A 26,362-nucleotide genomic window follows, 5' to 3' on the forward strand; every position below is an offset into this window, starting at 1 on the left:
ATCCAGTATTACTTCCTACGTCAGGATCAATTTAATACTAAAGTGATAGTGAAATGATTTAATTATTATCAATGGTAATGAACGCGAATCCAATGAATGATAAAAGTTTCCGTTGCGCCAACCTTGACCAATCAACACATACTGTTCAGTAATATTAGTTTATTATAAACTTTTTGTGAAGCATGACGTCCGAATTCGCGAGTTTGTTTAATAATTTAACGTATTTTATATCTAAGTGTTTTCTTAATTTTTCAGCTCAAAAGACGTCGTGGGGTGAAACTGAAAACAGTGCTCAGTTTTCTTATACTATTACTCAAGATGAAAATACATTAATATCTACAAGTGCGCCTTCAAAAACTCATTCATATCACATAGAACCAACAATAACAACCAAACAAGAGTCGTACCAAGAATATAATTTTCAAACGACTACTTCACAATTTAGTGAAAAGCAGTATAACCAGCCATATGAAACACAAAATGAGTTTTACAATGAAGAGCAAAAACCTTACTTAGAAGAAAAAACCGAATTTAATTATAAAGATAAATATGATCAGGAGTACAAAGTAGACGCAGTTGTTAGTCAATCGCTTCAAACTCAACAAACATATCAATATGAACAATTTCATAATCAACAAGATAATTTTATAGAACAAAAATATGAACAACATGATCACCTTCAGCAGTATGACAGTATGTATAGTCAACAAGATTCACAGCAAAGTCAACAATTACATTATCAGGATCAAAATGAACAGCAACTGCAGCTCGAAAAACAAAAACAGAGAGAATATGAAAGGCAACAACAACAGCAGTTCGAAATTCAACAACAGCAAAAATACGAGCAGCAGAAACAAAATCAGCGATTACTTCAGCAACAACAACAGCAAGAACAGCAGAAACAGCCAGCACAACAGATTCAGACAACTGTTCTAACTGGAGCTGCTACGCTGGGTTCTCTAATGGCAGGTGGGGCTAAAAAGTTAGGCAGTTTCTTTGGTGCTGCAGCTGCCGCTGTTGCTCCACCCAATGTAACTCAACCTCCGTCTTCCTCAGTAACGATGACATCGTTAGGTCAAATTCCATCTGTTACGCCCTTGACAATAGTTACAACAGCTGAATCTCTTACGACTTCCGTCCCAGAAGAAACAACTCTACCTTCTGTCACTAGTGCAGCATCCACAGCACCAACATTACCCCGCACACCTTCTTTGAGGAGACAAGAGTCTATACAACGACCTTCAGTGCGAAGAACACGGACATTACCTGAAGCTCCAGATGATTATATTGCATCAAGCTTCGATGAAAGTGCCTACGATGATGAGTATAATAAGACTGATTTAGATGAAATAGACCATGAGAGGACTTCCCTGGATAGGTATCATGAAAAAGATATTCTACATGATAATATCCTTGAAAGCGCTACCAAAAAAGACCGAAGCAATGACGAACTCACTTCTAATATACAAAAGACCACTTCACCTACAAGGACTGGTTCTGTTGTAAGAAAACCGTCGGTGGACAGTTACCACAGTCAAGCACCTTCAATACTTGATCGAAAAACATCACAAAGTTCTTTTGCATCACATCAAGAAGATAAAGCGTCTATTCATACGACACAAGAAGGTTGGTGATTATTTTTATCAAAACTAATATTATAATTTTAAAATTATTTATTTCTAAGAGGAATCAGTTTGTTTTTTTTATTCAGATAATGCTTCTATATATAATAACTCTAATTAGATTTTTAGTAAATAATCAGTTTAAGATATTGCTGATATCATTTCAATTCCTTGATGTACATTATATTCAATCTTCATCAAAATAATTCAAAATTAAACAGTAAATCAATAGTTCTCTTGAATTTTAATGTCACATTAAATTTCATGATTGAGGCTGAGATGTTAAGAATGTTATAAAGGCGCTCATTTGCAATGCTATTGCTATATAGCATAGTACAAACCTAATTATTAGTAACAAATTAACATTTCTATTATATTTTTTTTTTTGCAGAGTCATCTTCAGAAAAGACGAAAGTGACTTTTAAGGAGGACCGTACAAAATATCACGAAGTCCCAGATGAAAACACCTTCCAAGCTCAGGAATCATTTGACGAGAACGGTAGTGAGTTTCATGATGACCAACAGTTCACAGATGACGATTATAGGGACGAAAAGTTTGAAGAGCCTGAACAGTTCGACGAGTCTCAGGAACAATATCAAGATGAAGAACGTGTGGAAGATGTCATGGAGTTTGAGCCAAAACAGCCTAAGCTTACTCCAAAGCAGAGATGGCATCGGGCCTACAATAAGATCGTGATGCAGCTAAATGTAAGTAATTTTTATCTTATGGCTATCGAAACTGATTCGCATATGTTACAGTTTTGTTTTTAATTTTGATTATTATTTTTATTAAATATGAACTTATATAATATCTGTTTCAGTAGACAATTAAATATTATTTTATAGTTTTTGATACGGAGCATTATTACTATTGAAAATATTTTTGATTCATCTTTTTCGGAAGCACAAATCACGTTCGACTTAAATTATTTCATTGGAATGTGATTATTTTATATTATATTTTGTTTGGCCTATTCCAAACCAAAAAAAAATATTAAAATAATAGAAATGCTCTGGAAAAATGGAGAATTGACACTAGATATGAAATGGTCGAACAATTATAACGATACGAAGATTGCCAAGGTAAGATATTTTTTTATGTATTACGTCAGTCAAGTCATCTAAGCTGTTTTGATATTGAAACTTTCATTAAATTTTTTAGGGTTATAAACTACTCAGGAAAAAAAGAACTTTGATTTCATCGTAATGAAAATGTAAATCCTTTTTTTTGTGAACGAAGAGATAAATCTATAATAATATAATATATTGATATGACTTAGCGTATTTAGTTAACAAAGACTTTCGTATTCGGTCGAATAGTGCTAAATATTTTTATACTGTATACACTACTTAGCATAGATAAACGTTATATCTATACTATGTAACATATCACAATCGTGCGCCCAGCTGGGATAAAGCATTTTCAGTGAATATACCGCTGTGGCCCAATAAAAGTCTTCTATGTCTAGGAACCCCTACTGTTTGACCTTGTTGTAGCAATAATTATGAAGGGCGACATTATAATCGGTCATATGAATATAAACGCTACGTTTATTTGCTGTCTTTTGTCTTGTCGTATTACCATTATCACACGCAATTATTACACACTCATTACCAATTACTAAATTTTAATTTTAATCGTAAGTAATGGTTATAACAAACTTTACATTGTCAATTATGTTTATCTTTTGAGTTGTCCTTAATATCAAGTTATTTTTATAGCTTATAACATAAAATATATGAGTAAAACTCACAGGGATCAATTAATCAATCAACATCAATTGGAAGGCAATAAACATTTCATATGAATGTTTCGCGGCAATAATATTTTTTGTGGAACTTCTTTGTAAATTAAGTTCTATATCAAGTGAGAGAACTTTTTGTGAAACCCTTTTATTTTGACGGTATTCCCTGATTCAATTCACGACCGTCTATATCTGATTGACTTATTCACTTGATATTTAATAAATTCGAGTAGAGATTTGTAATGTTCACTCTTTTTGCGGTAATGGTGTACACATCCTCGCTTCTAACACCCGCGGGGTAAGTGGTGCCTCCCGCTGTTCGTTCGACGCCTTTGAACTCGATTACCACATTATTTCAACTGAGTTGCTTTACCCATAAGCGAATATATGCTCCTCAGTTATTATCAGAATTTTGTGTCGATCGCACGAATAAAAAAAAGGATTCAGGGTTTGTCCTTTTGTAAGCGATAGTGGCGGAAGTATACAAGGCCGTTCTGTTATCCTGCGGGTGGCCGTGGCCCTAATGTTAGCGTGCATTTATCAGTCGTTTGTATGCAAATGTGTCACTTCAGGTATTCAGTAGTTTTGTAACTACGAATTAAGTTGCTAGATCGTCAGATGTTTCGCTGCCGTCATGGGTCGTGGTCGTAAAGTTCAAGCGGCAAGTGAGGCTGATGTCCGTCGCGATCAGATATTTAATTCCCGCAGCAATGTCGCTGGCTCTCGGCTTAGGGTCCGTCGTGGTTCAAGTTTGACGGACTTGGACAAATTGCGATGTAGTGGAGGCTCAAGTGGTGGTGGCTCCATTGGAGACTTGATGAATATGTTCAGTGGCAGTGCAACCTCTGTGGGTAGTGACAGCTTGTTAGCGAGAACTGTCCCCCTTGAGACTGTTAAGAGGACTATACCACCAATGTCAACTCCGCCGCCTCTGCCGCCGCCCTCCCCGCTCATCCACACATCCAGGCCTGTGGGACCACTCACAATGGCCCAAAGGACTCTCCGGTTCAGCAGGCTGTTAAAGTACCAGCCGTGTTCTTCTGATGTTTTTATTGTTTTGGTGAGTAGTTTTTATAGATAATGAAAATTATTTAACAGGAAATTCTTAGTAAACAAGTTTAAAATGGAAAAAAAAAACAAAAAGAGTATTTCTACGGCAATGAATTTCTCCAAAGGAATTAAAATTTAGTTCAGCGTTAAAATTACTCCATTATAACATTTAATTATATAATTAAATTCAAAACTTCTTACAAAACAAAAACTGGTTTTTCAATATATAACGTAACATAATATAAATATATAATAGTGAAAATCAGTTCATAATAGAAAATCATATAATTATATCTCTATTTTTGCAACCCTAGCATTCATCAACAAAACTTATCAAAGAGACACACACGCCTAAGAAATAAATTTTTAAAATCGATTCGCAAATGGCAGACACATAAACATACACACAAAATACAAATGAATTAAGATTCTTCTTGTTTCTAAGATAAGCCTGTATAAAATGTTTTATAACTGCTAACATAGTAAATAAATCATTGTATTTGTTGGATGTGATTACTAATTATGACGGTAATCACAACCATCATGTTCACGAAGCATCCTTACACAAACAATGAATTCAAGCGTTAAAGGTTGATGCATCCAATATACGATAATTTATATTTATACATTCTTTATATCGTTATGTTAAATATTTGGCATTTAAAACTCATTTAACTAACACAATTCATATAATAGATGCAACACCTTCCAAACTTAATTGTTATATATAATATAGCCATTGTAAAATACTCTATTGATTGAAAAGAGTGGCCGTTGAGTTTCTTGTATGTTCTCACGAGCTCTACTTTTTCCGAACATATGGTACTTCTTGCTTAATTTAAGCCTAATTAAATACCGTTTTTTTGACTTTGACTTTAACATACATGTATATTACGTACGTGTGTATTATTTATAGATCTTAGGAGGTGAGAAAACTATTGTTAACCCTTTAATTCAACAAGTTGAAAGACGCTAAAACCTTTTCACTTCTATCAATCACCCGCAATTGTTGCAAGATGGATGCTTCAGGTCTTTCAACGGCTAACCTTTTTAAATAATAAGTTTCTTAATAAAAATGTTATGTGGGAAATATGTTAATGTTATAACTTTCGTTTAAAAGTATTATACGGGGCATTCGACGGCAATGCCACATGGACTGGATATTGTAGATATAACATTTTGCTGAGAGAAGGCTGTATTTTAATTTAAAAAAAAAACAGTTTAAACTGCGTTCATATATTTTAAATAAAAGTCTGATTGAACCTTGAATCGAACCCGCTACACGAGAAAGAATACTTGTAGCTTTATCATACCGCTCGAAAAGCTTAACGACGTTCGAAATGGAGTTTATCTTTTTCTATTTCAAAACAGTGCTTAGCTTGTGCTTAGCTAATACTTCGTTAAGCACAACATTTGTAATATTCTTACTTTTTGTAATAACACAATGTCTTTCTTGTTTACTACTACACACATTAAAGACATGGGATATCATTTTGACGTAGGTTGCCGGTGGGCCTGGCTTTTATTTATGAAATTAAGTGACGAGACGAGCAGGACGTTCAGTTAATGATATTTGATACGCCCTGCCGATCACAATGCAGTGCCGCTCAAGATTATTAAAAAACACAATATTCTGAGTGGCAATACAATAGCGCTCGTCACCTCGAGACACTAGATTTTAAGTCTCATTTGACCAGTAATTTCACTAGTTACGGCACCCTTCAGACCGAAACATAATAATGCTTACACATTACTTCTTCATGGCAGAAATACTGCATCGTTGTGGTACCCATATTCGAGCCGGCATTCTGTGCAAAGGAGCTGGCACCTACAGAGGACAAGTATTAACGACACAGTTGTTGTTTATAACAATCAATAGATTTGTGTAGCTTCGTATGCAAATGGACTGAATATGATAAAAAATAAGTAATCGATAAAATACTATAATAATATTTTCCGGGTTATAAAATGCGTATATAACTATTGTTTAATGAACCACTTGATAAGATATGCCAGTTTATCACAATACGGTACTTAGTTGTTTAGTAATAACTTTTGGTGTGAACCTATTTCATATATCAATGGTTTCTTGATGCCCCATATAGCGTAGTGGTTAGTAACTACTAGCCTACTGAAATAGAGGTCCCGGGTTCTAATCCCGGTACGTGCAAACATTTATAATATGATGAATATGGATATTTTTTCAAGTTATGAATGTTGTGTATTTATGTGTGTTTAAGTAAGTATATTGTATTAAATATACCGTTGTCTTGCACCCATAGTACAAGTTATGCCTAGTTTGGGGCAAGATAATTTGTGTTTAAGTGTATGCCAAGTTAAAGGTCGCATTATGCGCTGTTGTCAGCATTGACGTTCTATACACATTCATAAGGACATATCATTCGTAGTCTGATAGCGAAACGGCAAAAGCGTGCTTGAAGTTAAGACAATGTAAGCACATTTTTCTCTTCATTCAATATACGTAACATGAACTGAATAAATGTTTTACATTGCTGCTTATTGATCAGGAATACTGTAAGCAACTCGAGTGAATGCGGCATTGTATAGATACAGCAGTCGAAGCTCATTATTGTATAATTTGTGGCATGTTCCATATTTCAGCTTTGCTTTTATTCGACGTCATTGGCAGTGAGCTAAATTTACAACTAGCACCAGTATAGGCAGAAGTCTAACGAAGAAGATGTAGATAGCCGCATTTAACATGTCGCCTCAAAGGTGACATATAGAGCACCAGCAAATAAGTAGTGATTTAGTATTAATCAGTATGGTGGACGTGAAACAACACATAAATATAGTAAATTTCAGTATATCTAACGGCGGAAAATATTCCACAGCATGTAACTACACTAATCACAATATTTCATTTTATCGATAAGTCTTTTAAACTAAACTACTTAAAATGTATTTGGCACTCAATTGCTACACAAGTCACTCAATATCCGGAGCGTTGCAAGCGTACGTAGCATGTATGCATGTATACATGCATATTTACATAGTTTTCCCATAAGGAATAGGCACTTAAAACATTACTATTATGTAAATTTATATTTCTATTTACATATTAATAGGACTATATTTTTCTGGGTTATAATAGATGTGTCAAAGTGGGTTTGTGAATCAAATTAGAATGAACAGTTTTTAGTTTCATTTTCACGGACAGTTTTGATTCACAGCAGTAAATCAACGTCAGTTTTTCCAACGTATATTAAAATTGAAATCACTATATTTTACATTAAAACATGCTTTTACCTTTTACGTGACTCTCAAAGCATACAATAAATCAAGTAGAGGAAATGAATCTGGCGGAAAATATAAATACTCCTGCTGAGAAATAAATACAGAAACTTTGTTGTATTTAAGAACCGAAGCTATGAGAGTCGCTTTGTTCATTGGATTGAGAAAACTTTTTCTAGATCACCTCTTATGACTTTAAGCATGAACATCAATGACCCACTTAAGATAGGTTTATTCAAAACAAATAAAATTCTTAATTAATATTGATTTCATTATTATAACAATAGAAATAAGGGATTGCTTGTAACTAATTCTAGTAGGCTTCATAAGATACATAATAGCTTTAAGGGTAATTGTATACACTTTTATAATAGAGTCCCAGCCACTGCTTAGGTATTATCTTATTATTATTAAATTTAAATGTTTTATTAAAAATGGCTTTGTCGTAAATTCTACTACTCTGCTGGGATATAGGAGAGTCTCTTGCGTCGCTTCTTCTCTGTCAGTTTACATTTGTTTCCGAAGCGGAAGAAGTATTAAAATGACATGAAAAAGAATTCTAAAGCTATAAATTTTTAGAAAATAAATGCCTTTTACGCCTTTTATAAAGACTTAACACGGGTAAGTATAATAATTTTATATCGTATAACGTATTCAAGGGCAACGAGTCACCAATTATTACACGCCACTTATTTATACTACGTGCGGCTGAAACCGTAAATATTTTTCTACCCGCGGTAATTAAATAACAGTAACATCCAAAGAGTCGCATCCAGTGGGAGGCTCCATTGCACAGGATGCCGTCTAGATTATGGGTACCACAACGGCGCCTATTTCTTGCGCCGTGAAGCAACAGCATTACTGTGTTTCGGTCTAAAGGGCGCCGTAGCTAGTGAAATTACCGGGCAAATGAGACTTAACATCTTATGTCTCAGGGTGATGAGCGCAATTGTAATGCAACACTGAGAATTTGTGGGCTTTTCAATAATCCTGCACTGCATTGTAATGGTCAGGGCGTATCAATTACCATCAGCTGAATGTCCTGCTCGTCTCATCCCGTATTTTCATAAAAAAAAGTCGCTACACATATTCTTGACCAGCTGACCTGATAGACTGTGTTTTGTTTCAATTACAAAATATATTGATTTTACTAAATTTGTTAAAATAAAGAAAAATTTTAATATTTTGGTATCATTTCGTAACAGTGAAAGGTACTTAATTAAATAAGCAATACTACATCTGAGGCGTAGCATACTTTGGTATTTATAAAATCAAAATAGTTTTATTTACTTAGCTCAATAAATTACAGCTATGAATGATAGGCTTAGTTCTGCAGCATATGCGGTTAAGAAAATTAGACGGTTAACTGACATAGATACGGCGAGATTAGTATACTTTAGTTATTTTCATAGTATTATGTCCTATGGTATATTGTTATGGGGCAGTGCGGCCGATATTAATACTATATTTGTGCTGCAGAAGAGGGCTATTCGCGCGATTTATAACCTAGGTCCTAAAGAATCATTAAGAGAAAAATTTAAAGAAATAAACATTTTGACTGTTGCTTCTCAATACATTTTTGATAATGTTTTGTATATTCATAAGCACATTAAGGAATTTTCTAGAAACTGTGACATTCATAATGTTAACACGAGGAACAAACATAAACTTGTTGTGCCTACTACTCGGTTGGGTCGAGTTAGTAAGTCTTTTGTTGGGCGATGTATATGCTTCTACAATAGGATCCCAGAAAATGTACAAAACAAATGTGTTACTTAATTTAAAAGAATTGTTAAAAAACGTTTGTGTGGGAAAGGTTATTATAGCATAAACGATTTTCTTAATGACACCACGGACTGGGAATAAAGCGAACACCCTCAGGCTCTTTAATTATAAATGTTTATTGTACGATATTACATTTTAATCCATATTTTATATTAAAAAAAAAGCCCGCTGAGTTTCTTGCGCCCATTCTTCTCAGGTCTGAGGCAGTCTCTTTTGAATGGGTGGTAGATTTTGACGTTCAATAAGTGATTTTAAATCCTATTTTGAATAAAAATATTTGAATTTGAATTTGATACAGTTATACTTATTATCTTTACCCATCAACCACTTCAGGAAAGTTTAACTGTTATGAAATGACTTGGTTAATCCCAGAAGTAAGTGTCATCACTTTAAAACATAACAAATTGTTTAGATTTACAAGAGCGACATCTCAAGTCAATTTCTTAATATGCAAACATTGGGGTTGAGCAGGTTATTAACTGTAAAGTAGATCCTGTTGGTGAAGCCACAATCTGAGAGTTGAACAAAACAAACAAGATTTTATCAACGACACGTCACTCGAAGTTGGCTCAGTTGGTAAGAGCGCTCGCACGGAACACGAGACGTCGCAGGTTCGAGTCCCGCATCGTTCATTAAATTTTGGTATCAAAATTAATTTGTGTAATGAAGTGGTTATATACATTTGCCACTCTTTTATATCAATATTTTCAATAACTGTTTAATAGCACTATCATTTCACAAAATATATTAAATATATCTAGGTATACATATTTATACAACAAAATAACTGAGCTTTCGGACTCGCTTGAGCATTTTGAAAACTAGCAAATAAATCATAAAAAAAACCTCAAAAGAGTTAATGAGTAAATTAGAAGCCTCAGTCAACACTATGTATGGTATTATTTTTTTAATATTACTTTTGTTTATTTATTGTTCGTCTCATTTATAAATTTATTTTAAGTCTTTTGTATTTATGTGTGCGTTTCAGATAAACATGTTTTCATACTTTCGTTTCTTTCTTACTATACGAATATTTAACAAATATAATATGATGGTATTTCTTAAGATATTATATATGCTGGGAGAGTTTCTCTCGCCGCTTCTTCTCTCTCAGAGCGCCATTTGTTTTCGAAGCGGTAGCAATATCTAGTATATTAGAAATGGCATCAAAAATAATTTTAAAGGAATCAATTTTGAGAAAATAAATGCCTTTGACATTATATTAAACTTAACAATCAAAGCAGAATTCACGATGACATACTCACTCAACACCAGAAAGCATGCACTAGCCTTCGCTTTCCTCGCCATATTTAAAAGAAATACCCACCTCCGACCCATCACAAGAAATGTCATTGGCATGAAGAAGTCTGCTACAGCTCTAACCATATCGCACTGTTCCTTTCACCCAGAGATGTGATTGCAATATCATATTCTTAGATCATTTATACTTGATAGACTTTGACAGCTGTGGAAACGTCGATAAAAATTTAGATTGACAGTCAACCTCTATTTTGAGCAATGTACGCACACTAACACAAAGTGACATACAAATCGCGATGTAAGAAGAAGCTTGTCACGCACACTAAAGTAATAAACCTGGCCTGTTTTCATCGGTTGTCTAGCAGCAAGAAGCTCTATCGAAACGTATAAATTATCTGAGATAATTTTATATACCTTTGGAGATTACAGTTATTATTATTATATTATGTTAAATAAATAAAAAAAAGCATTTGTTATAAATTATTGTATTTAACTAACAATTATCTCACATTTACACATAATCTTATTAATCTGGTTAACATTATTATTAATTTAAGCATACTTTTTCATGAACTTTAGTAAATATTTCAGTTTCGGCATTTCAATATTATGTATACACCTATTGAAATCACCGATCACTTTGACGGAGTGTGTCATCATTCTTGATATAATGTCCTTCAAACAAACACTCAAATCGGACACTTCTTTGAAGCCGTGAATGGCTATTTCAGCCATTACGACGGGGAAGGGTGACGTTTCATACAGGAACTAAAACAAATTCATGACATTTTAATTTCATTCAAACTGTAGGCACTAATAAAATCATGATATCGTAAATACTACTTAAAGATAAATTGATTTCTAATAAAAATTCATTGTCCTTTGCAATTATAGGAAGATAAGTTAAATACTTAGAACCTAAGTTACTGCCTTTGATCATCATAATGGCAAAAAAAGGCACTCCATCAAGATGAAGAAGCCTCATTAAAATGTACAAAAAAGGCAAGTGGTTATAACTGGTAAAAGCCAGAATAGGGAGGCGATTTTTTAATTTCGAGTGCTAGAATTCAAGTGGTCGAGAATAATCATCACAAACGACAATTTATGACGAATATCTTTTTACTACGTAAAAATTTCGTGTCACGTTGTTTGCCACGATGAACTCCTAAGCTACTGAACCGTTTTAAATCACACACAAAAGTTACTCCTTATTACATCAGCTACCTGCCAATAAAAGTCCCGTCAAAATCGGTCCAGCCATTTCAGAGATTAGTCGGAACAAACAGACAGACAAAATTAAAAAAAAATGTTATTTTGGTGTATATATTTTCATATACATGTAAAAAAACGGTTATTTCAATATTTCGAACAGACACTCCAATTTTATTTATATGTATAAATTTTATTTTTGTGTGTAAATAATTCTTTGGGATATATTTTTGACGCGTAATTTGACAGTTTTGTTGTGATATTATTCCATTGCATATACAGGGAAAACCGACAAAAAATTTGCTGTGAAACATATAGAACAGTCTTTCCAGTGGTATTTATACAGGTCAGTGACTGAACCACAAAATGAAATTCATTATTATTTTTTTAAGTTTTCATATGCAATTTTATATTTGATATAAGTACATTTTTTTAGGTTAAGTGAAGCGCACCGGTCACCAGTTAGTTTAATATAACAATAATATTATTATTATCCCGTATCCAGCATCTATTATCAAATAAAAATTTTTATTGGGAATATGCCCCTAACTGAATAAAATCGTTTATGAATCATTTAACAAATTTCTCACCAGCTCTCATCAGTCCTTATAGGTAACCTTACAAGTTAATATTGATTTTTAAAACTACCCGCGAAAATAAGTTGAGGTCACTGGACCCAGTAATATGAAACTTCACGGTGAATATTTAAATTTATATTTAATAAAATTCAAACCTGATAAAAATATGGAGGAGGAAAAATAGATTATTATTAATTAGCACTACTATTAATAATTTGTATCATGGATAGAATACTGTATCCATACCAAATATTCATTTAAAAAAATAGATTTCAAAAATAGATGGCGATGATTCGTAAATTATCCCGGGGGGATGACGACATGAGAGATTGATATACCGTTTTTCGTGATGCCAAATAAGTAGATTTTAATGCCAAAATGTTTCACATCACAAACTCAATGGACTTTTTGTGTTATCCTTCAAGATTTAATGTCTGTATCTAAACTTACAATAAAAACACACCATATCGTAAATACGTAAAAGAAAAACTCACAACAGTCCGCTCGAGATCCTGGCTCTCGTGAGAGCAGTTGCCTCCGACTTGTTGTTGTTTCTGACACTCGAACAACTTAGACGCCGAATATTTTTTGAGATTCTCCAATGTTTCGAAGTGAACTTGTAATTTTTCTGAAAAGAGAATTATTATTAGGATTACCATAGTATTTTTTTATGATTTAATTAGGTACGAGACGAGCAGGACGCTTAGCTCTGCCCATTATAATACAGTGTCGCTCAGGATTCTTGAAAAACCCAAAAATTCTGAGCAGCACTACAATTGCGCTCGTCACCATGAGACATAATATGTTTAGTCTCATTTGCCCAGTAATTTCACTAGCTACGGCGCCCTTCAGACCGACTTATTTAAAATTGCCCCGCAAACCTGAAACACAATACTGCCTGGCGGAATAAAAAGGCGCCGTATCGAGTAACTATGAAAATTGTATAATATATAATGTAAATTGGCCTTATACCCGAAACAAAACCATCAAGTTAAAAAATATAAATTCTTCTGATTTTGTTATGAAATGAAAAACTTATAAATTATTTTTAGGTACTATGTAATAAAAAAAGTTCTCAAGTAGGCGTTATTTTTAAATCCATAAGCATCCAAATATTGTGAGTTTTCTTGATTATTTATTCCGCTAATATTTGTCTTCATAAATTCGACACGTGTTTCGCCTCTACACGAGGCATCCTCAGGAGATGTTGACGCGCCAAACTCTGGCACGAGACATAGTATGTAATATTCAATCTTCAGTGATATAAAGTGCAAAGGTCTCACTTTTATATTTTCAATTTTAAAACATTTAACGTGTTGACAATAAACATATGGATCGTGTACTTTAATTTTAAAAACATTAATTCATCTAATTCCTTAGATCATTTATGCGTCTAGATAGACTATGACAGCAGCTGTGAAATGGTAAAAAAAATGAGTTTATAACTAACCTCTATTTAGCAATACATGCACACTTTTACCAATGGGAGGCTCCATTGCACAGGATGCCGCCTAGATTATGGGTACGACAAAGGTGCCTATTTCTGCCCTGAAGCAGTAATGTGTAAGCATTACTGTGTTTCGGTCTGGAGGGCGCCGTAGCTAGTGAAATTACTGGGCAACTGAGACTTAACATCTTATGTCTCATGGTGACGAGCGTAGTTGTAGTGCGGCTCAGAATTTTTGGGGTTTTTCAAGAATCCTGAGCGGCACTGCATTATAATGGGCAGGGCGTATTAATTACCATCAGCTGAACGTCCTGCTCGTCTGATCCCTTATTTTCATAAAACAAAACACGCACACTAAAACAAAGTGTCATACAAATCGCGAGTGTAAGACGCATCTTGTAACGCATACTAAACTAATATTCCTGACCTGATCTTATCGGTCGTCCGTATGTTATGAATCGTAGTCTTATGCACTTCTCGATATAAATTTTAACTATGTCATATCTTATACTTACAATGCGCGAGTCGGGCTTAAAATAGGTCCTGAAGTTCTGCTATAGACAATAGATAATAATTCAAACTATCCCACAGCTATTTACTATCAAATCCTGTAATAGTTCCTCAAGCATAAGTTCCAGATAATTTCGACAGTTGCAACTAATTGCAAATCATATTTTACACATCTAATAACGCGTAATGCATTTATAGGTATATTCTATGTTATACTTTGAGTGTGTTTCTTTTTTAAAAGTCAAAGTCAAAATAAACTTTATAAGTAGCATAAACTGAGGTCTTTTGAATCTTCATTATAATTATTTCTATTAAATTACTGAATCTACCATACGTTCCGAAAAAGTGGAGCTCGTGAGAAGAACATACAAGAAATTCAACGGTCTCTCTTTAATCAATACAGTATTTTTCAATGACTACGTACACAACGAATTCATTCGTTTTTCATTATCGAGTTGTCAGGCCGTTCATACGCTAGTATATTCTGGGATATCGATCCATTACTGTCAGTGAGTAAAATGTATAAAATGACATCTTAATATCGGGGTACTTTAAGAATCCTTGAATACAGTTCTGCTGATAGTGATGATGATGGGTTTTAGAGTTACATAGAACTCCCGAGATCTGTAGGCAACCATACGCGACCATATTATTGTAACAACATGGCTTGTTATGACTACATCCTGCGTTGGTCGTAACGGACATGCATCTGGGTAAACAAGGAAGGCCATCCCAAAATACACCTAAGTTGGTTAACAATTGAAACTAGGTCGAGAATTTCCAACATACGATTTGTATTGTCGCTCTAAATGATTAATACGAACAATTTATATAATTCTTCAAAAATGTCGTTCTCTCAGTATTACTCCCTCTTGGGCACCGCAGGGTATTTACGAAAATTATTATTTCGTAAGGAATCTCGGCGAATTGTTCGTGAATTGTTATTAGTAAATAGCAATCCTCATGATTTTAATCCATTTCCTGCTCTTATCATTTCAATAATTATTTGGTGATCTCATATTTCATTCCATCTTTAACATGACGTATTGGTTATTTCAAGATCTTTATTTGTATGAAAGTGACAGATGATCACGTAGATATATTGAAACGTAAATAAAATCGGGATTCTAAATATGTTTTTCTCAAATATGCATGGAAATTTGAGCCTTATTTTAACAACCTTCTTCGAGATATTAAATCGAAATTGCTGTATTGGCTAAATACAGCAAGCAGCGGCCGGCAAAAGTTGTATGAAAATGTATCTGTCGTGGTTTAGCGGCCAAATAAATAACATTGTAAGGTCATATCTGTCGTGTAATTTAAAAATAGAACGAAGAAAAATAGAATTTTTTACTCCGAAACATTGCAACCAAGGAAGTAACTTATCAACGGTTTTATTTAAATTTTGCACTGGCTTGCAAATAGAAAGCTGTTTATTGAAGAAGAAAAAAAATGAACACTTTAACGCGGGAAAAATGATTGTTGTTCGTTGTTCGTCTTTGATTTTGAAATGTAAATTGTATTTGACAAAATGAGTTCAAGTGAAGACAATGAATGTGATGAACTAATTCTAACACCACCTGAAATGCCGCTTGCTAGCCGCTGCAATAACTATAAATTAGAGATAGAATATTGAATATCTATGAAAGTTAATACGAATTGCACGAATAATTATAGAGCCAATGTAGATAAAAGTGTTAGGGTAGTTGTTACAAGGTAATAAGTATGTATACTAATATTGTTTAGGAGTGGCCAGTAGTGATCTTCTAATGTTTTTCAAATTGTATATATATATATTTTTTTTTAATTCGGTATAAAAAATATAATGGTGTACCCAGGTATACTCCTTTTCAGATTCATAGTCATAGGGATGTACTGAAGACAGGCCAGACTAAGTTAAAAAAGCGTCACTGGCGCTGTAGCTGTTTAACAGTACACATCTCTACACGGCCGTCCATTTACTGGTATAGATTTTTATCCAATAAATTCGAATAACCAATGAACAGTGATAACTGACAGATTAAAAAAAAACATACAAAGCAATCTTTATCGAGCCCTTTACAATGTTTATTTCTTTAAAGAAAATAAGCGTATCTCACAGAATTGCCGTTTGAATTTCAGATTTTGAATACAGGTATAAGCATTAAGTTTAAGGGTTAGTTGGGAAATCGACGAGTCATTTATCTTTAGCAAGGTGTCAGTTAACGAGCGCGTCGATCGAGCTTCGTAATCACTGGTAATCACCCACACTAATGACATCCATTGCTATTTACTATTGGAGTATTTGTTACTGAACAAAATAAAATCAAATCGCTTAATTCCAATATCTATTAACGAATATTAGGATTATTCTGTGCATAAAAATATATAGATATAAACCTTATTGCGAAATTATTCCAATTCCTATATTTAATCGCAATTCTAAAACGTCAATCCGAAGTCAAGTCAAAGTCAAAGTTTTTATTTGCATACACATGTTAGATTGGTGTTACATAAATATTATAAAGTACATGTTTGCCACATTTATGACGTGCAAATTTTACAAAATACATTTCGAAATCATAACATCAATTTAACAAAAGATTAGAAGCAGTATTATTTATTATTATATTATATTATTTAAAAAAATTGTCAATTTTTTAATTGAAAATATTCGTCTAATGAATATAAGCAGTTTTTACGAAGGTATATTTTCAATTTAGATGAGAAATTCCTATTTGACGATACCTCTCTTATTGTCTTTGGGATGTGATTATTAAATAATATTTTAACCCATTTCATGCTTTCGACATTTTAATGAGTAATCTATAAAAACTTTTTGGTGATATCTTTCTCAACTCAATTATGGGAAAACGATCACAGTTAAGCGATTTTATGCACTATATAGAGTAGAAATAAGATTGATATTACAATACAGCTTCATGATCAATGGAAGGTTAACGTAACAGTTGGATTCTAAATTATTTTAAAATAGAGATAAGATGTTGAAACCAAAAATACATCTCATTCCAGATATATTGTGACTATATCATAGTTAAATAAAATTATTTTGATACGGTGAAAATGAGTGTAATTAACCTGCATTTGGATGAGTTTCCAATTAGCATATCGTGCTGAATACATAATGTTAATTAAATAAATAATAATTAAATGAGTCATACGATATAATGTTAGGCTTCAAATTGTAATGTGTAACAGCTCAGATGTGTTTGTTGTCTAAGTAACGCACTATAGCGTGTGTAGATGAGAATTAAATATTATATTTAAACATCAGTTTACATCAAACTCAAATATCTGCAATTTAAAAGAAATTGGTAGAATGAAAAGAAATCGTACTTTGTACATACTTTTAAACGATTATTAGTTATTTTAAATCAACATACAGCCAAATACTGCCACAAAATAACAGCTTAGTAGCGAGAAAATTTTCGGCACTGAGCAGGTATTTCATAAAAAAGTACGAGTAGATGGTAGTGTGCGTTGACTGATATAGCAATGTATTATTAGTCCACCGCAGCTCGCAACTGAGTTCAATTTAAAATGAGCCTTATTAGCCAGACCTAAATCAGCTATTCCTGTAAAAGATATGCTAACTGAAACTCCAGTTCTATTTCTCTTAATCGTGTGCCGATGGCTTTAGTTAGATCTGAGCCGTTAGACTGTTGTACAATACGAAGTCTTAGACTATGGTGTAGCACACCGCGATACGACTGATTTCACGTAGCAGTGCGCCCATAACTTAAGGACGGATAATCTAATATAAATTTAATTTTAATAGCATCCTTACTGTAAACTACTGTACTGTGTAACAGTACATGACACCATGCATATTTTTATTATAACGGAGGTACTGATAGCTTTTACAACATTTAATCGTATTAAGTACTCAAAATATAGTTACAAGCATTAAAAATATTTATTAGTGTTACTGTGTTAGTAAATCAGAGCTCAAGCGATGACTGGATGGCTTAATAAATTTAATCAACAATAATATATAATAATATGGACACACTCTTACACACATTATCTTGCCCATAACTAGGCATAGCCTGTTCTATGGGTTGCAAGACAACGATATTTTTAATACAATACGAAATACTTACTTAAACATACATGAATACATATAAACATCCATAACTCGGAAACAAACATCCGTATTCAAAATATAAATGTTTGCACCTACCGGGATTCGAACCCGGAACTCAAGCTTAATAGGTGGAGTCGCTAACCAATAAATAACAATAATTATACACTGACCTGGTAGTCTCTGCACCCTCTGGTATCCTAAAGCTAAACAGAGCGTGACGTTCTCATCAGCAAGTTGGAGGTTTTCCCCCAGTAGTTTTACGATGCTCTCCTTGCAATATGTACCGTTCCGTGGTTTACGGTCGTGAATTATGACCTAAAAGGATTTACGGGATAATTATTATTGTTAGAACTAACAACGGGATGTTTATAAAGATTCGCATTGGGTTAAGAGCGGTAATTTGATGACATATCACTTTAAAAGTTTTCGCCAAGTCTTCGAGATAGTACTTCAAAATTTGGCATAATATACTATTTGCTATAAAATACTTGTGGTGTTACTTATTGATGTTAACAAAATAATACTTTCTTTTTGTGTGTATTTTGTACGGACTTGGCCTATTTTTCTTGAAGAAATGCCTGATTGAAATCAATGCTATATCACGCTACGGACTATTTTTATACTAATTAGAATTTGTTTTTAAATTACATATATGCTGAGTTCGATTTCTGTATATATCAGCTATTTCTGTATAAGGTATGACTAACTGAAACTCCAGTACTATTTCTCTTGATTGTGTGCTGATTCTATAGTTAGATCTGATACGACTACTTTCACGAAGCGTTGCGCCCATGACTTAAGGATAATTTAATTTTCACAGAATCCTTACTTTAAGCTACTGTACTGGACAGTTTATAGCCATATGATTGTCAAGAAAAAGCCAATTCGATTTATTATTCGCTATTTTTGCAATACTAGCACAAGACAAATGAAGAGTTATTGTAACGCTATTATTACCAGTGGGAGGCTCCTTTGCACAGGATGCCGGCTAGATTATGGGTACAACAACGACTTCTATTTCTGCCGTGAAGAGTAATGTATAAGCATTACTGTTTCGGTCTGAAGGGCGCTGTAGCTAGTGTAATTACTGGGCAAATGCGACTTAACATCTTCTGTCTCAAGCTGACGAGCTCAGTTGTAGTGCCGCTCAGAATTTTCGGGTCTTTCAAGAATCCTGATCGTCACTGCATTGTAAAGGGCAGGATGAATCAATTACCATCAGCTGAACGTCCTGCTCGTCTCGTCCCTTATTTTCATTAAAAAAAACGCAAAATCTACCAACATTATCGTACCACAATAGTACAATCTATCTCAGTCTATATCAGATTCATAATGAGTCATCACTTATGTAATGCAAGCTCTCCAAAAACGGCATTTTTCAAATACCTCGAAAAAAATGGACCAATTCTTGGGCCGACTCTTCTCTCTCAAAATGCAAAATGCTCCCAAAGCCAAAGGTCATCTGGTATTAAGTAATCATCGTCGCCCACATTCTCTTGCAACACCAGAGGAATCACAAGAGCGTTGCCGGCCTTTAAGGAAGGTGTACGCTCTTTTTTCGCGCATAAAATAGAAAAGCCGTGGGAAATAATAAGACTATAAAATATAGCTTTTACATTTGTAAGTAAAATTCCTGACTTGTTACAAATCTTTTCATACTAATATGATGCGCTTTCCATTGAGGGAAAGCTTGACAAATAAAAGATTTGGGCACTGTGACAAATCAACGAGGTACAGTTGCTTTAATTGGCCTATTTAATTAATTGTGTTACCAAAGGGTTGGGTTACACGGTATATATTTGGAAATATGTAAAGTTTGTACAGTCCTTCAGTTAAGAGCTCCGGGGATTTTCCTAATGATCCACGACCTTAACCTTTTCTGTAGTAACTTAGATTGCTATTGAGTTAAACTTTAGCGGACATAAAATATATATAGTTGTATTTATATAAGTTAGCATCATTGTGTGTCTTCTACCGCATTTATAGCTTTTTTTTAGCTGTTTAAATTGTTTCCTGCCGCTGTATTCAACCTTAGTTCGACACGTCACAAACATGCCTAATATTTTTTACCATCAAGGTATGTGACGTTCCTCTAAAATGCTGTTTTCAATGAACTATCGGCCACTTACAGCCAACTATGGTATGGTGTTTCCTAGACGGTACAACGTTAGTCATGTTGACGAGTACGTCTACCTCGGACAAACAATCCAGTTAGGCAGGTCCAATTTCGCGAAAGAGGTCATGAAAAATGTTTTATATGCTTAAGTATATAAAAATATATAAATACCTGAAAGTAGAGTGATATCTGTTCAAGGTAAACAGTCATATAGTTGATAGCTTTGTCGGCTTCGTTCTTCATAAGCAGCTTTATTTGAGATACCAAGGTATCCATATCCTCACGAGACTTTTGGGTCCTGACTTGAATATCCGCTATTAGGGTTCGATAGCCATTTATTAAGTTGTCCTGGAAATCTGTTGTCTGAAAACGTTTGCTACACTCATAAAATGTTTGAAAATATCATTAATCAAATAGTTGTTTTTCTTCAGAATGATGAGGAAAATGGAATACATTTATTTATGACTGTTTTATGAGAGGAACAAAGTTTTATCTGAACTATTTATGCTAAAAGTTCCCACATTGCTTATGTTGATCGATATCTGGTGATAAAACCCAACTTTGATTGTGAAAGTTTTTCAACCACCCTTATTATTGAAGTGAAAATTTGTTTTGTGCGCCTGATCCCTTTATTTTGTAGTTATTTAGACACGCTCGGTTAAAGTCGTATACATTGTTAATGATACACTTTTATTAATATATTTTATATTATATTAATAAAATTATAGTAATATATAGGATATATATTTTGTATTTTTGTATTTTATTTATCTCGCCTATTGTGGCACATACCGTTTATTTTTATAAGGCACCGTAATTCGCCCATAACAGCGACAATATGATCTTAAATCGAATTACAAAATGAATTGTGGTGTACCGTACCGCGATATGACCATGATTACATCACACTGCGCCCGTTATCCTAATACTTAAAGATGGAAGGCCTCTTGTTCTTTAAGTGTCCAAAAAGTGCCCTTTATACTTTCTCTATTTGCCATAATGTAATCTTTAGATATGTATGTCTTATGTTATATCATATTCGACTATATTATTGAAAATTTAACAATAAAATTTTTATACCGTTTAAGAACTAGATTATAAACAACTTAAACAGATACTACATTTAAAGTTAAAATAAAAATTTGATAAAAAGTAATTTGTTTCAAGGGTAGCATTTTACTTAAAGTTTACAATATTATCACAAGTTGGAAAAGTGTTAAATGGCGCTTATTTTAATTGCTTTTGGACGGTTTTGCGCAGTTGCTATCTTACATTCCTGGTGTTGGGGTGAAAAAGATTAACACGAGTTCAAGTGACGTTTTGTATGACTTTATTTAGAATACCCTTATACCCTTAAATAATATCGTCACCTTTCAAAGGCAAGTGGTACACGCTTGATATTTACCATTCGATATATTATATTCTGGAGCGCAAGCCTATACAGGGTGTCCCAAAGTTATGGGACATGAAGGGAAAGTACCTTAAATATCGAAGATAGGCTATTATAAAATATTATGTTACTTAAGAAGAGTTATTAATTTTTGGCCATTCTTTTGATTGGCATCGTAAGAGTAGGGGTGTTTTTTTTACATTTAAGTCGGTTCGATTCCCAGACGAGACAAGTAATTTTTAGAAAATCTTTGAATGCAGAATTGATAACTTTTAAAAATAACATAAAGTCTTCTTTCAGTAAAATAGCCTATCTTCGACATTTAAGGTACTTTCCCTTCATGTCCCATAACTTTGGGACATCCTGTATACTTCACGTTCGATATGGATCACAGCATTTCGCGTTTTTTTGCGTGCATTGTGATTATTGCAATGAGTGAAAATATAACAGTAGTTTAAAACAACTAAAAAATATTTTTATAGAATTTTTAGTTTGGTTTACTTATAGAAACCGTGTTTTCTTAACTTGCACTTAATTTGCATTTTTGAAATAAAAATTCTCTTCAGTATTCGAAAATTTTCAAATATTAGATAAATCGGCTAAAGGTAATAGTTGAAATTTAAAATTAACATCAATTCCTGCCATATAGACGATAGTTGAAAATTATATAAGTTAAACAAAAATCTTTAAAAAATGAATAATTTTATCACATTAATGTATTGTCATCAGTCCTCGATAAATCTACGAAGCTTGAACGAAATCTGGCCGTTTTAAGTGGGTCGAAATCGTGCCTAAATAAGGAAACAAACATACATACAGTTGAAGCTATTAAAAAGCGTGTAAAAAGGCTTGTATTGCTATCATATTATATTAGCATTAGCATTAAAAAGGCGTGTGAAGAGAAAGAAATGATCAAAATATTGGCTTCAAGACAGAGATGAATTGACGCACGTAAACTTGGTGCAATAGAGTCGTTTATACGAAGAAATAAATGGTTATACACTATGACGTATGTATAGAACATCATTGGTTATATATTATAAATTGTTAAAAACACAATCGATCGCTCGTAAGTTCTACGACCAAAACGTTCCCTTGATGATAACAATGCCTGATGATTCATGAAAATCTGATATGCACTATAACTGCGCTTGTCACTTTGAAACAAAGATGTTAAGTCTCCTTAAGTCACTAACGGCCGTTCCCAATATCAATCTATCTCCTACTTGAGATAAAAATCGTAACTATCGTTGACTTTTTTGTCCCAATAAACTTATCGACGTTAACTCACCTTATCCGTACACGCTGTCTGTCAATGGGCTGACGTATGGCTTCTATCGCTGGTAAGCACCAGCGATAGAAGTTTGTATGGAAATTCACGACATTCAATTCCCAATATAAAGCGATAAGAATGACTTATCGGGTATATTGGGACAGCTTCTGATTATTGACAGCTAATTAATAACAGTAGACGGTAGTAATTTATCTCTATCTGTAGATACCTAGTATATTGGGAACGGCCGTAAGCCCATTAATTTCTACGGCGTTATTTTAAACGTAACATAATAATTCTTGCATATGACTGCTTCACGGCAGAAAAAGGCGCCTCTGTGATACCCACGTAGCCGCATCATGTGCTAAATGTGCAAAATGCTCAAAATACGAATTGATACATAGAAAACAAAATTAAACGGTAATATTGGTGAATTGACTAAAGAGTAAAACAAAGCAATCAATGAATGGTGTGCCATAAACTTTACGATTAGGTTATAAAAAAAGAAATAAGGTCGGGCTGTAGTTACGGTTTTATCACTAAGAACCAACGTATTTCAGTTCCAAAATAGAGTGTTACAATTCCAGCTGCAACTTTTCCATTCGTACCACTCAAAAGTTTTTCGTGCCTAATCTTTTCTACGACACTGGATAAAGCAAGTACTTATCTTGCACCTTGCTATTGTATACAGAAAAATACACAAACTTTGCTAACGCTGTAAAAGTAGCGGTTCTTATAATAGTGAAATGCAGTAGTAAATTTGCATTTTATCGCCGTTATTCTTATATTAACATAACATATAAAGAAAAAAGATTTATTTGTTTTAAAAGATACATACAGCAGAATTACAACAAATATATAACGTACAAGAAATTTATCAGCTGAATACAAGATAGGCTGCAACTCCTCAAGAGTAACTATAAAGTTATAATCATAATAGCGATCTTTAGGCAATATTGTAAAAGAAAAAGAAAATATATATTTGGATAAATAGACATGAATAGTTATAGTATAGGGCATAATAAGATTTTTTTAAATAATTTAACCTCATTAAGAAATAATAATAATGATTATAAACAGATGAACTGTGGATGCACGGTACTCCACGATTTTGGAGTAGCAGGGCATTCTATAGATTGGGTTATAGAAAGACACGTTATTATTACAGAATGGAATGGTAAAAGGCTGTTCATGTCTTGAAGACCGATTGGGAACTCTTAGATGAGTGAAAAAGTACAAATTCTGGCATTGAGTATTATGATTTGTTATTTACTGGAGATCCCAACGAGAACTTTAAATAAATAATAAATAATTGTGAACATTGCAGCTTATCTTGATTTGTTAAATTCATTTTGAGCAAAGTTTGTGAAATATCTAACTTGTTCTGTGGTGAATTTATATTAATCAAAGGCAAATGAGACATTCCATCTTAAGCTTTATACTAAAGGGTTCAGAGAGATGTAATCGGGGTCTTAGGGTCTCTGATCATTATGTCACGAAATTTCATAAAAGCATTGTTTATGGTAGGGAAAGGCAAACAAGCTCATAGGTCCGGTGAGTGATCATCCTACATTCTCTTGTAAGAAAAGCGTGTCTAGGAAAACTCCGTGTAAGGTAGTTTGTTCGTAAGTAGAATTTTCCTTAAATACCTCACTGTGGAGAAACGCCACACATCCAAAAGTTGCGGATGATATTATAGATATAAAGATTACGATATGTTCAAGAAACATTTTCTGATATTGAAAGATAATAAACATATTTTGATAAAGATTTTAGAAATGGATCAATGGGAGACAAATCTGGACTAACGCTGGATTGTCTTCCTGTTTGTATTTAATCTGATGGTTAAAAAAAGCGCTAGCAGAACCAGTATTTTTTCTTGCGCCGTGTCTTCTCTCTTTCTCAGCGCGCTATTTGTTTCGGAAGCGGTGATAGTAATTTATATAAAAGACACTGAAAAGGATTCAATTTGATAAATTAAATGCCTTATTATGTCTAAGTTTGTTTTTCTCAAAGCGGTGTTATATTGCCTACAATACTCTACTAAAGCAGGGCGTATCAATTAACGAATTAATTTATCTTTTATATGGGCGAATAAAATAAAATGATTAATTTTCTGAGTTTGCTTTTGGCACTTCTGTGCAACATCTGGCGATTGATTGATTAAATATAAATGTAATTTTATTTAACATTCAGAATGATCTTTAAATTTTAATGAAATATTCTAAATCTTATTCTATAAAGATGGGGCAGTATATTTAAATAAATGTAAGGTTAGGTTCCATAAAGTGGAAAAACACTATCAAGTAATAAATATCTTTTGACAGAAAGATGCCTAACATATACTTAATTTATATTCTAATCAATCCATCGCCTTTTCCATTAAATACTAATAACTGACCTGAATTGTGTAAACGACAAACAAAGCAACAAAAACAACAAGTATTTCACGATTCATTTTAGTTTGGAACGATTCACATTTCACAACACCACATCCAAATAATATGAGATCTCTGGACAAAACACTGAAGAGATCTAATTAGAATTAGCCACTCGCAGCCAATTAGTATGCGGCTAACTGGTCGTATGCCTGTTTCTTTGTTATCAATTGCTTTCATTTCACAACAAGAGTTAGCCGTGTATTGTTTTCATAAGCTTCTGTTCACACTAATACAAGAGTATTATTTATTAGAATTATCCTTGGTTAACGCGAGTGTTACACATTTAAATAAAACACTTTTAATGGATTAAGACTCGTGAAATTGTAACTGTTTTTACATTAGAATTACACTAAAAGTTACATTTATAGTCCTCCTGAAAACGAGATCTGGAAAGGTCTTGAAACGTCGGGTTAGCTAAAATAAAAATGTAACTTTTACGCAAAAATCTAATGTAAAAACAGTTACAATTATACGCGATTTAATCCGTTAAAAGTGTTTTATTTAGAAAGTATTATTCATTATTCTTCAACGACAATTTAGCGGATCTCAAACGAAAATTACTTGCAATTGCTTAATATTGTCATAAGATTTTCT

The 26,362-nt window shown here is 33.3% G+C and overlaps 1 protein-coding gene across 1 annotated transcript; it reads right to left on the minus strand.

The window, feature by feature from the left end:
• Positions 1-11,195: 11,195 nt before the first annotated feature.
• Positions 11,196-25,909, minus strand: LOC126973162 (uncharacterized). The gene is made up of 5 exons (XM_050820372.1): positions 25,729-25,909; positions 20,836-21,027; positions 18,719-18,863; positions 12,999-13,132; positions 11,196-11,485 (listed from the first exon to the last, which is right to left on the minus strand). The coding sequence occupies exons 1-5, from the start codon at positions 25,783-25,785 to the stop codon at positions 11,270-11,272; spliced, it is 744 nt and encodes a 247-aa protein (XP_050676329.1). The 5' UTR covers positions 25,786-25,909; the 3' UTR covers positions 11,196-11,269.
• Positions 25,910-26,362: the final 453 nt, after the last annotated feature.

The sequence above is a fragment of the Leptidea sinapis genome, chromosome 28 (assembly GCF_905404315.1).
Source record: "Leptidea sinapis chromosome 28, ilLepSina1.1, whole genome shotgun sequence".
Taxonomy (NCBI): domain Eukaryota; kingdom Metazoa; phylum Arthropoda; class Insecta; order Lepidoptera; family Pieridae; genus Leptidea; species Leptidea sinapis.